At 53.2% G+C, this 12120-nt stretch overlaps 1 protein-coding gene across 2 annotated transcripts in view; it reads right to left on the reverse strand.

Annotated features, from left to right (window-relative positions):
- LOC122384266 (guanine nucleotide-binding protein G(q) subunit alpha-like) overlaps window positions 1-12120 on the reverse strand; it is an 88309-nt gene that overhangs the window by 49896 nt on the left and 26293 nt on the right. Inside the window, exons 3-8 of one of the 2 annotated variants that reach the window (XM_043371465.1) lie at window positions 7767-7921; window positions 7282-7410; window positions 6850-6979; window positions 6314-6467; window positions 5877-5984; window positions 1978-3773 (exon numbers count right to left, since the gene is read on the reverse strand). In XM_043371465.1, the coding sequence (XP_043227400.1) occupies window positions 3691-3773; window positions 5877-5984; window positions 6314-6467; window positions 6850-6979; window positions 7282-7410; window positions 7767-7921 (759 nt within the window). In that variant the 3' untranslated portion in view covers window positions 1978-3690. Of the gene's footprint in view, window positions 1-1977; window positions 3774-5876; window positions 5985-6313; window positions 6468-6849; window positions 6980-7281; window positions 7411-7766; window positions 7922-12120 lie in introns of those variants that run through there. The other variant, XR_006257005.1, reaches the window with a different exon arrangement.

A 12120-nucleotide genomic window follows, 5' to 3' on the forward strand; every position in this document is an offset into this window, starting at 1 on the left:
TAGCAAGGGCACCACTGGTCTATCAGGGGCACCACGAGCCTGTCATAGCCACGCATCTCAGGCTTGTCAAGGCCCAGGGGCACCACAGGTCTGTGAGGGGCACCAGCGACCTAGCAGGGGCACCAGTCAACACAGGTCTGCCAGGGGCGCCACAGACCTGCCAGGGGCACCAGAGGTCTGCCAGGGGCACCAGAGGTCTGCCAGGGACACCACCGGCCTCGCAGGGGCACCTTGGGCCTGTCAGGGGCACCACGGGCCTGCCGAGGGGCATTTCAGACTTTTCAGGGGCACCAGTCCTCTCCGGGCGCAGGGGTACCAGCGGCCTAGCAAGAGCACCAGAGGCCTGCCAGGGGCACCAGCGGCCTAGCAAGGGCACCAGAGGCCTGCCAGGGGCACCACAGGCCTAACAAGGGCACCACGGGCCTGTCAGGGGCACCTAAGGCTTGTCAGGGCCCAGGGACACCACAGTCCTTCCAAGGGCACCGCAAGCCTGTCAGGGGCACCAGAGGCCTGCCAGGGGCACCACAGGCCGAGCAAGGGCACCACTGGCCTGTCAGGGGCACCTCAGGCTTGTCAGGGCCCAGGGGCACCACAGTCCTTCCAGGGGCATTACAAGCCTGTCAGGGGCACCAGAGGCCTAGCAAGGGCACCACAGGCCTGCCATGGACACCACAGGCCTGCCAGGGGCACCACCGGCCTTGCAGGGTCGCCTCAGGCCTGTCAGGGGCACCACGTGCCTGCCGGGGACACTTCAGGCTTGTCAGGGGCGTTACAGTCCTGTCAGGGCCCAGGGGCACCAGGCAAGTGGTGTCCCTGCTAGGCCTGTGATGCCCCTGGCGGTCCTGTGGTGCCCCTGTCAGGACTGTGATACCCCTGATAGGCCGGTGGTGCCCCTGGCAGGTCTTTGGGCCCCCGGGCCTCAAGGGGGGGGCCATGACCCATGTGACCCCCCCCCCCCCCCCCTTGGATCCGCCACTGAGTGGAGTGCTATTTTTGGATGAATTGAATAGGTCCAGCACCTGTTGAAAAAGAAGAAGCATTGACAAGTCATAATATTTGGGGTATCGAATTGAAAAAAACAATACCTACCAATATTGGAAACTCCATCACCAGCCACGGTTAACTGTCCCCACTGTCCCCAGCCCAACATGAAATCGTCTTTGCGCAAAACGAAAAGGGGATTTTGAAACAATATCCAAGTGGCTCTGGCTTTCGAAAGCGGCTTCAGGTGAAGGGATAAAATCGCATTCGACGAAAAAACGTATAGGAGCATTGGCGTAAAAGCTAAAAAGAAAATGGAGGGTTCGTAGTTCAGTGATACCGATTCCTAATAGCAGTACACCACCACACCATAAAACTCTTCATTAGCGGTGTTGCTAATGCCGAGTTTAGAGCGTAAACATTATACGGTCGTGACGCGTCAGTGATTAGGGAGGACAGGGATCATCCCAAATATCTGCGCATCAGCAGTGAACCACCGTATCTGAATATCTGCGTCACATAAGCCTTGATTAATGCGTTGACGGCTTATATTATGTTCTCCACACCATTTTCCTCAGCAGTCTCCCTAAAATGTAGCATGGCATCATAAGATGTCCCCACTAAGCCAGACCATCGCCCCTTCGCTAGTGGCGCCGCCTACCACGCCAGACAGCGCCACCGGCGCGGCCGCTACGCCCGGCTACTCCGGCTACCGGCGATATTCCGACCCACTTGTGGCGATTCGGGACCGCGAACGGCGATCTGCGGCAACACCAGGCAGCGGACCACCTTTCTCGTTTCCGCCAATTAGTTGTTCACTTAGGTTAGCGTGTTGCGTATGACAAAGTTGGTAGGACGGTAACGTACATCAGAAAAGAACTTGACCGTGGTCATAATTTTATAGGAGCGGTTGCAAGCCTGTGGGTGATAGCGTCGGTGCAAACCTGAGTGTGTGTAGTTCTGCAGGCCATCCATTCATATGAATCGAACGCAGTGTTCCCTGGCGAAAACGCATGTATTCTCAGCTCGAGAGGAGCAGCTTTCTTCAGCACAGATGCCTAGATCACCGCGTCGCCGGCAGCCAGCGCCGCTCGGCGCCGCTGGCACCACGCTCCGTCACATCAAAACACACGTCCAATAAATATTAATTTTCTTAAACACAGACCCTCCATAGTAGGTAGTTACAAAGCTTGGCAGCTAACAATACGATAATGTTGGCTGGCCGGCTGGCGCAGCTGACCGCGTCGCCCGGTGCGCGGCGGCGGCGACAGGGCGCCGGCGGCAGCGCTGAGCGGAGCGGCCGCGCGCGGGCCGGGGCCCGGACGCCGCTGGTCCGGCCTGCACTGGGGGAGAGACTGTGCAGCGGGCCCCGGCCCGGCCGCGGGCGGTGACGGGGGCCCGGCAGAGGACGCCGCGCGCCGCCGGTCGGGCCCCGTCCGCAGGCGCGCCCGCCGTCCGCCCAGTCGGCAGGCCCACGCAGACCACTGGACGAATCAGCAACACAGATATAGGCCAGTTATACAAAACCGTATTACAGTAACCAAGTGGGTCGCAAGTTACAAAAGGGAGTAATGGGCGCGGCGCACAGTGGGCTATATTTGGTTGAGACAGTCGGGCCGGCCGGACGGTGCGGCGCCGCGGGCAGCGCCGTCCGTCGGTCGCCCGCCCTTCTCCCTATCACACACTCGCGCCGGCTCCCAGGCCGGCGGCGGCCGCACAGCCGCCGCGGCGTGCGCCGCCCCCTGCGGCCCGGGCTCTGTGACCGTGCGCAGAGGCGCGCTCGCGTGCCTGGGCCCCTGTGCGTGAGTGCACGCGCGCGCGGCGACGCCCGCCACCGCGCCGATCGCCGCTCGGTCAGCACGTAAAACGCTCCGCGGACGGCCCACGACCACGGACCACGACATATAAATAAACAAATCTCCAAAAAACAAGGCAGGCATCGGTTGGATAATTAGCCGGAGGCCGGCGCGCGGTGGCGGCCGGCCAGCCGGCGCGGCCGGGACTGTGATTCGGAGCGGGGCGGCCGGCCGGCGCCGGCCCACCCCGCGGCGGCGGCAAAACTGAAGCACATTTGGCACACAGAAAACGAGACTGCTCGAGACAGGGGAAGGGAAATCGGTCGGAGGCGCCATCCGACACAGCACCAACCGTCACGCGCGGCCCAATCGGCGCGTGTCGCGAGCCCTCTGTGGTCGCGATCCGCACGCCGCGCGCCACATGAGCGAGCGGTGCCCGGCGACCCGCGCGGCCCTGGACAGACTGACCGATCAGCAACAAGGGGTCGAGAGGCCGCACATGTCAGCGCCGGCCTCTACACTGGTGCTGGCGTCTCGAAGAGCGCGGTGCCGCAGCCGCGCGGCCAACGGAATGGTGTGTGAAAACAGCAGAGTCAGCGGCAGTGCGCGCGGCGCGAGCGGCCGCGGCGTGCCGATGGCGCCGCCGGGGCGAGCGCACGCCACGCCCCAGTCACCGAGATGTGTGAAAGCGCAAAGCATAGTCGGTGTCTGTGTATGTGTGTCTGTCTGTGTACGCGTGTCTGCCTGTCTGTGTCGGCGTGTGCGTGTCTGTCTGTCAGCGTATCGCGCGGCGCGGACTCTGCCGGCGCGCTCGGCGACTCGGCAATGACTAGCGGCCGAGCGGCGCCGCCGCGCTCGCGGGCTCCATGGCTCGCTCGCCGTCAGTGTCGCCGGCGGGCAGGGCGCGGCCCGTCTACACCAGGTTGTATTCCTTCAGGTTCAGCTGCAGGATCGTGTCCTTCACGGCGGCGAACACGAAGCGGATGTTCTCCGTGTCTGGAACACCCCACCACGGCGTGTCACGTGCCACCAGCGGCCAATCAGACAACGGCGCTTAAAAATAGCACATAGTCGCACGGGTTGGGATGATACGCCTTGTTTGCACGAAAAGGTGAACGGCAATTGGTTGCTGGGCATGTTTTCATTATTCAAAAATGACAGGGAGGGTAAAATCGAATTATAACCAAAGCGAGAACAACAACATGCTAACGATGTATCAAATACATTTGTGATTGATTCAATGTGAAGGCATATGACTCTTAATTATGCTGAACAACGCCAGTTCAATGGAGATAAGACTTGTATCCAAATCATAATCAAGTTACACAAAGTTGTTATGATGATATATAAGTAGTTAAGCACGCAATAAAAGAGACCTTGCATTGCAAACCCACGCGCTACTGACTACCCAAACACCCATGCGAGTCTTACCAGGGTAAAATACTCACAGGATAGCCTGAAGCGTCCACTTTGAGCGCAGTCCGACGATCACTTATGTCGATATCAATAAAAGCAATGAAAGCAATCCCGTCAACCTCGCCGTCATGCACGAAGAAAAGCGCGTGCTATGAAATGTTAGTACCACACAAAAAAGCGTGCGTTCCGACACCAAGGAAGCATAAATCCGAAGCTTATGCAAACTTATGCACATCGTGTGTTCAAAACATGGGCATTCAACACAGAGAGCATGTTTTCAAACATCGAACATTTACAGCCAAGGCCAGTGCAGGCAAAGGAACTGATATGGAAAATGTGGATGTTGCGTCGGTCGGTATTTTAATTTATCATGATGCTCGGCTTCTCAATGGATTCAGATTTACTAATACCGGCTATATGTATCTTTATAATATTATACAGATGCACAGTACGCTCTCACAATGCATCAAACAATGCGTGAACTATAAAATCAACTCGAGATCAAGAACTATAAAATCAACTCAAGATCGAGAACTATAAAATCAACTCGATCAACAAATCGACGAGAGCAACTATAAAATCGGAGAAAAGAACGGTACGTAGCAGCTTCAAACTAAAACTATCAATAGCCAGCTGGACTAAAGCTTATTGGAAAATCAAGGTAAACGGGTCTGATAATGATTACGGAGCGAGCGAAGCGAGCGGAGTCTCATACTGAATTAAGGGAAAATCCTGAGTATGAGCGGCCGGCCGGCCGGCCGGCCGGCCGGCCGGCCGTGGGGACGCTCTTCAAAAGCTAATATCTTAGGAACGGGACATCCGATTGACAAGCGGTCTTCTTTACTGAATGTCACTTGGACGTAAAAGTTCTGTGGTGTGATGGCCACCATGCGTTCTTGCCAACCACCGCACGTGGCGCGTGGTAAAGTTGGACATTTTTTAAGAACCCCCCAAATTACAACCTCAATAACGGCACAACGGTTGGGCCGATTGAATTGAAACTCGGTACACAGTTAGGTCTCCATCAGATAATTCATCTGCATGTGTTAAGGTTGGGGTGCTACAGCACGTGCGCACGTGCAGGGGGCGCTCCCAGATCTCGAGAACGGCTGGGCCGATTGCGCTCAAATTTGGTACATGGTTGGGGACCAGTTAGTAGGGTGCCGTGCGAAAGTCAGTTTGGACCCCGCTTGCACGTGCGCACGTGCAGTGTGCCGCTTCCAGATCTCGAGAACGGCTAGGCCGATTGCGCTGAAATTTGGCACATCGCTAAAGACCGGTTAGTAGGGTGCAGTGCACAAGTTAGTTGGAGGTACCCCCTCGCAATTTCGCACGTGCAAGGCCCATCCTCTCGCTCGCTCCGTTGGTCGCCCCAAAAGGCGTTTTACTGGTATGAGATCGTGTCCATGTAAGTCATGCGACATGAACGTAACACTTTCAAACGCCGTTTCCTTAGGGGTTAGGACAACAGCTGCGTGTCAAACAGCTGATCACAACCCAATGGCTGAGTCACGGGCTTCCGGCAAGCAGCACACACCAGGCTAGTCATAAGCACCCAACACCACCACGCATTCCACCACAACACGAGCGCAGTCCATTCATGCAATCCCCGTGTCCCAACCACTGTCCACTCCCAAACGTACCCAGTCACCGACACCTCAATGCGTGCGGACGAGCACCTACCTGTTGCACACGTGAAATGAGAATAGATTATCTTCTCGGCGTCTGGGTTGAGGTCGACGAACATCCGCAGGATGAACTCACGCGCGGCGATCGCGTCACGCTGGGGCCCTGCGAGCGCACGTGATGGGCAGACGGGGAAGCGGTTAGAACATGCAAGACAGAAAAACGATGCAATGCGTCCTCCTGGGCACTAAAATGGAGGATTAAAGAGGCAGAATAAACTGTGACATAGCAACTGTTCAACAGGAGGCTGGCTACTTGACCGTGCTTTGTGATACGCAGCTATTTTATCGAACACAGAGGAGAGCAGCTGTCCTATTTAACGCCTAAGAGTGATTATTCCATAAATCAAAACGTCATCTCTTGAAAAAAACGAATGTCAACCATTATGCTATACGCTCCAGCCTCCATCATATGAAATTCCAACTCCAACTCACCGTCATACTCGGGGAAGTAGTCGACGAGATGGGACGTCATGATCTTCTCCTCCAGCAGGTCCTTCTTGTTGAGGAAGAGTATGACGGACGAGTGTTGGAACCAAGGATACGTGATGATGGTGCGGAACAGTGCCTTTGACTCTTCCATGCGGTTCTGTAACAGGCGGAACGAACAATGAACATCGTTTACAACATTCTGATGACAAGAGACAATTTGATAGATGGGCACATAGGTAAGCACACCGACCAATAAAGCAGCGACTCGTGCGTTTTGTAACTATAATTAGACCTGGATAATGTGATTGCTCAAGCAAACACAAAATTGATGAATACAATTTCAATTTGTATTCATCAATACAAATTTGATGGTCGCACAATACCATCAAAGAAGAGCCTTTCCCATGTTGGTTCGGGGCGACTGTGAGGTTCATACGCTTCGACGTGAGGAGCAGCTCTCACACCAACCTCCGGCCCAGCGGGAACTCCGCGTCCCAGTGCCGGAGCACAGACCCCGTGTGCCAGTGCCGGAGTCTCACCTCGTTGTCCGACTCGAACAGGATCTGATCGTACTCGCTGAGCGCCACCAGGAAGATGATTGAGGTGACGTTTTCGAAGCAGTGTATCCACTTTCTCCTCTCGGACCGCTGTCCGCCCACGTCCACCATCCTGCCACAGTGAGTCCAGCGCGACGGTAAATAACACTGTCCCCATATGTAGTACAAGCGCAGATCGCCTTCGCAAGAGCAGGGTTTACAGTTTTAACAGTGTCTTACAAAACGCCATACTTGGCAAGGTACCTAACTTTGACGAGCATAACATAGCTACGCATAACATAGCTACGCAACTATCCGGACATAATGTACAAAACGCCTGTTCAGCGTTACACATGACGCTGAAAAAATGTATGAGGGCCACATCCTGATGAAATTCCTTTGCAGGCTGCACACAACTTTTTACGCTTATCGCACCTGAATATAATGGAGTCGAGGTCGAACGGGTACTCGACGATACCCGTGGTGGGCGCTCGCACGCGAAGGATGTCCTGCTGGGTGGGCAGGTAGTCCCTTCCGGCTATCCGATCCAGGTCGGTAAGGTAGCTATCGGGCAGAAAAGACACATCGATTAGTACTTGTATGTCCGGACTGACAGCGGTGTCTAAGAACACAAAGCTACATGGGCTGTTGCATCACAGAGTTGCGATTGTTTGACACCTATCATCATACTTCTGGCAATCTCTTAGACCTGGTATCGAGAGAAGGCACAGTGCTGAGCTAGCAGTGACCGAGTGACTTATTATTCAGTGAGCCAATGACCAAGCGGCTCAATATTTTCCAGCCTAGCGACCAACCTACATCACCAGATGCTCACGTCGCTACCGTTCTGGTAACCAGTTGTAGACCCCGGGACCGAATAGCTGTCAGACATTTTCTAGCCTTCTGACAGACTGACTCACTATTTTGTGGAGTCGGTGAGCTGGTACTCGTTGCGTCGCTCGTAGCAGCGCTGTACGCCCGCGTCCTTCCACAGCTCCCGAATGGATGACACGTACGGCTCCTCGAACTTGGTGATGGTCTCGTGGTCCACCGACTCGACGAACGCGGCCCGCTCCTGGAAAACGGAGAGCACAGGATGTCAGCGGCGGAAGGAGACGCCGAGCCATGGGAAACACTGGTTCAGGGGAGAGTGGGACATATTCGGCGCGGCAGCGTTCACATGAGCGGCAACGAGTGGGGAGAGACATGGCGAACCGGTAGTATTTTCAATCACATAATACCGCAGACTGTGGAATGGACATCACACGCACATATAGGATCGTTTCCAGCACACGTGTTATCAGGAAATGAGACTTCATACCACCGACCCCAGTCCAGTCTGCTACTAGAAGGAAAGATAGCTGTTGCGCGGTGCGGTTGATAACTGCGAGCAGGGTTGGCAGGGGGTGGCAAAAACTGGTTTTTGCCAGTGGTTTTAACCGGTTTAAACCGGCTGGCAGAAACCCTGGTGGCAAGAACTGGCAAAAACTGGCTAAAACTCAGATGGCCAAACCTACAACTTTTCTAGTTATGAATGGATTGAAATGTACAAATGCATTTCTGGTAGTAATATAGATGCATTGAACATTCTGAAGCTGCCTCATTACTTATCCCTGCTTAAAATGTATATGCATGCCAGTAGACATCCGCAACGGAATGTATTTCCATGTAGGGGAGAGGGGGCAAGACGGCCACGGTAAGTAGGGTGTCATGCGGTGCCGTGCGCATATCAGTGGCAGATACCCCTTCGCACTTCTGATTGTGCAGGACTCAACCAGTCACCCTCGCACTGGCTCATTTGTCACCCCCAAAAGGCATCTTTCTAGCTCCTTATGGAAAGCCTATGAAAATATTTCTGAGTTATGAAGCATTTCAATGGTCAATGTCACTTCTGTTTGGAAACATAAAGCTTTAACCGAATTATCCTTAAAATATTTCATGTTCAAATTCATGTGCAGGCATAGCATTGTGATATTTCTTAGTTTTTGCCAGTTTTTGCCGGTTAAAACCGGTTTAAACCGGCAAATGGCATAAACTAGTTTTTGCCGGCAAAAAATGCCAACCCTGAGTCTGCGAGTGAACTCCGTGCCTGGTGTAGTAATAAAAACCTACGTCGGGTAATCTACCTGCTATTGGTGAGCAGAATGGATGCTTGAAATGATTTGCCGGTATGGGTTTATTTTGACTCCTGTGATTGTCCTTGGTTAAGTCCCAAGTAGATGCGCCTGGTTTCAGTGTCCTACCCGCAATATAAACACAGTTCGCATGCGGAACAACTACGAGTGCCAAACACCCACCAAGGCCGTGATAAATGCCGATCATACGTCGGGAACCCTCTCCATTGACGGGGATATTGCCATCAGGAAGAGGTGACTGCGACAAAGGCATAAAAGTCGTATTGTCCGGCCATTTAGCGCCACTCACAAAGTAAAAACTATGAGGAATGTTACGTTTCAGACTCCAGCACCTACGTTATTAGGTCGCTCTGTACAAGATCGCATTCCATTGTACGACACACTGCATTGGAATCGAGCATATCCTGAGCTGAGTAACCTAGGGAGGTCCCATTAAGCAGCACATCATATCTACACCGTCAAGTCAGTATGTACAGTCACCAGCACTTGCTACTAATCACCTCGTTTTTGCTCAGTAGTTTGAAGACCGATCAATTCTCAGTCGAGCAAGATACGTCAAACGATCGGTTTGGTCCTCCGATTTTCGAATATCTAACTTGTTTTTGTATGTTCGAAGCATTTTGGGATGAGGAGCCAAAAAACGTCTTTTCTGCCCTAAAGTTGCCCCAAGAAGTCGTAGAACCTAGCCCCGCCTCTGATCCACAGACCACTAGTGCCATCTCTTGTCAGCCGAACAAACCGCAGAAGTAAATAATGTCACGTGACCTTTGCACACGCTACAATTACTACGCAGTTGTAGTGGGGGAAGCGGGGCGGAGGCGTGGAGAGGGACGCGATCGGTCCGGTCGGCTGGGGTCAGGTCGCCGAAGTCGGAGGTCATCCGCCGGAGGGTGTTTGGGCGTTTGAGCCGTGTGGGCTGGGGCTTGCGGAGTGGGGAGCGCCTGGACCTGTCTGGAAACAAGTTCTACAACGCTGTGGCAGTCGAGAATATTGTGAGGAAAGAGAGAGAGAGAGAGAGAGAGAGAGAGAGAGAGAGAGAGAGTGGAAGAGAAAGATGGAGATAGAGGGAGAGAGGGAGAGGGAGAGAGAGAGGGATAGAGAGGGAGATGGAGAGAGAGGGAGAGAGAGACGAGAGAGAGTGGAAGAGAAAGAGAGAGAGGGATAGGGAGAGAGAGGGGAGAGAGGGAGAGAGAGGAGAGAGAGAGTGGAAGAGAAAGAGGGAGATAGAGAGAGACAGGGAGATGGAGAGAGAGGGAGAGAGAGAAAGAGAGAGAGGAGAGAGAGAGTGGAAGAGTAAGAGGCGGAGAGAGGGAGAGAGAGGGAGAGGGAGAGGGAGAGAGAGGGAGAGGGAGAGAGGGGGAAAGGGAGAGAGATGGGAGAGAGGGAGAGAGAGGGGAGAGAGGGGAGAGAGAGAGAGAGAGAGATAGAGAGAGAGAGAGAGAGAGAGAGAGAGAGAGAGAGAGAGAGAGAGAAAAGAAAGACTGGAGGGAAGGGATAAGGACGGGAGGAGAGAAAAGAGAGACGGAAAAGGAAAACCAGGAAGGGTAAAATGAGAGAGAGGGTAATGGGTAAATGAGTGAGAGGGAGCGAGAGAGAAAATATTTAGTTGTGTCAGCTTGTTTCGTATGTAAAATGTAAATTTGCTTTCCATCATTTCAGCTTCGGATTGGAAATTAAATCTTAGCACCCTTATGATAAACCCACGCTGACGGGATGAGGACGTTTTTATGGTCGTCGTTGGGAGCTCGGCACTAATGGGGATGATGTTGAGGGCTTCGCAAATATTTCATAAAAGAGATGATATTTTTTGCATCACTTATTAAACATTTTTTTACGTTTGCTATGAAAATGTTAGGCCCAGTTCCTTCAAGATCAGGTCCACGACTCCACAGCTTACAACAGGAGCTAGCTAACATAACAATTCACCCGCGCCGTGTTGGTGGCATGAACTTTCCGTCGAGTGCTGAGGGGGGGGGGGCGTTTCACGCCCCTCCGCCCCTCCGTCTAACTCGGCTCCTGGGCCACGTAGCGACACGCGGTAAGCGGCAATCGAAAGAGCGTCAAAAATAAGAAGGAAAACACTCGGTCATTTTAAGGTCAGGGCAAAGGTCAGGTCACCAGAGCTCATCAAAGGTCAAATTTTGTCGATTTCAACGATTTTAAACATCTGACTGCTAACTCTGGAGCCAATAGAGCTACAGCGCCGTGGAAAAGCGCATTCGATAGCTCTTTTAACGCTCTTTCGCCAACCTGTCCTCAAATTTGACCTCAGATCAACGGTTTAGCCCCCAGAGGGCACCGCTCTGATTGACCTCAAATTTGACCTCAGATCAACGGTTTAGCCCCTGTGTTTTCACCGCTCTAGCACGTCTCTGTCAAATCAAAAGTTATAGTAAAAGAAACTGCTGAAGACCTTTCATGACCTGAAATGACCTCAGGGGCACACAAAGGGGGCACAGGTGCAATTTTCCGATTCAGAGTGTCATATTTACATATGAACCGATGTTTGAGAGGGTGTAGAACGACATTCGGCCCAAAGAGGCTCATTTCAATTTTCTCCCATTGACTTATATGGAGCAGTCGTAAAATTGACTTGACCTTAGGTCACAACTCACAGATATAAAAAAAAATCCGATATATCCATTTTATACATACTGTTACCCTAAGCAAGTACTTAAAGTTTCAAAATGATCGCTCAGTCGGTGTAGCTACAGCGACCTTTCTAACTTTTTCTGAGGTAAGATCACTTGACGTTACATGGTGACCTGACCTTGAATGACCGGGATCTGAAATTTTCATAGCATGTGCGAAAAAGATGTCGGAACGGGTGTGTCTAAAACAGCGGCGCTACGCGTCGCCGTTTTTAAGATATTCGCGAAAAACCTAGGGGGGCGTAAAAACGCCCCCCCCAGGACGGCGCGGATCAAACGGCCCCTGAGACCTCGGGATGGTGCCCCTGAGACCTTGGGATGGTGACCCTGAGACTTCGAGATGGTGCCCCCTCAGACCCGGGGAGAGTGCTCCTTCAGACCTCGGATTTCGGAAAAGTGCCCCTGGAAACTTGGAATGGTGCCCCCGGAGACCTCGGGATGGTGCTCCCAGACCTCGCGATGGTGCCGCCGGAGACCTTGGGATCAGG

This window comes from Amphibalanus amphitrite, unplaced genomic scaffold, assembly GCF_019059575.1.
Source record: "Amphibalanus amphitrite isolate SeventyFive unplaced genomic scaffold, NRLGWU_Aamphi_draft 000185F_arrow, whole genome shotgun sequence".
Classification (NCBI taxonomy): domain Eukaryota; kingdom Metazoa; phylum Arthropoda; class Thecostraca; order Balanomorpha; family Balanidae; genus Amphibalanus; species Amphibalanus amphitrite.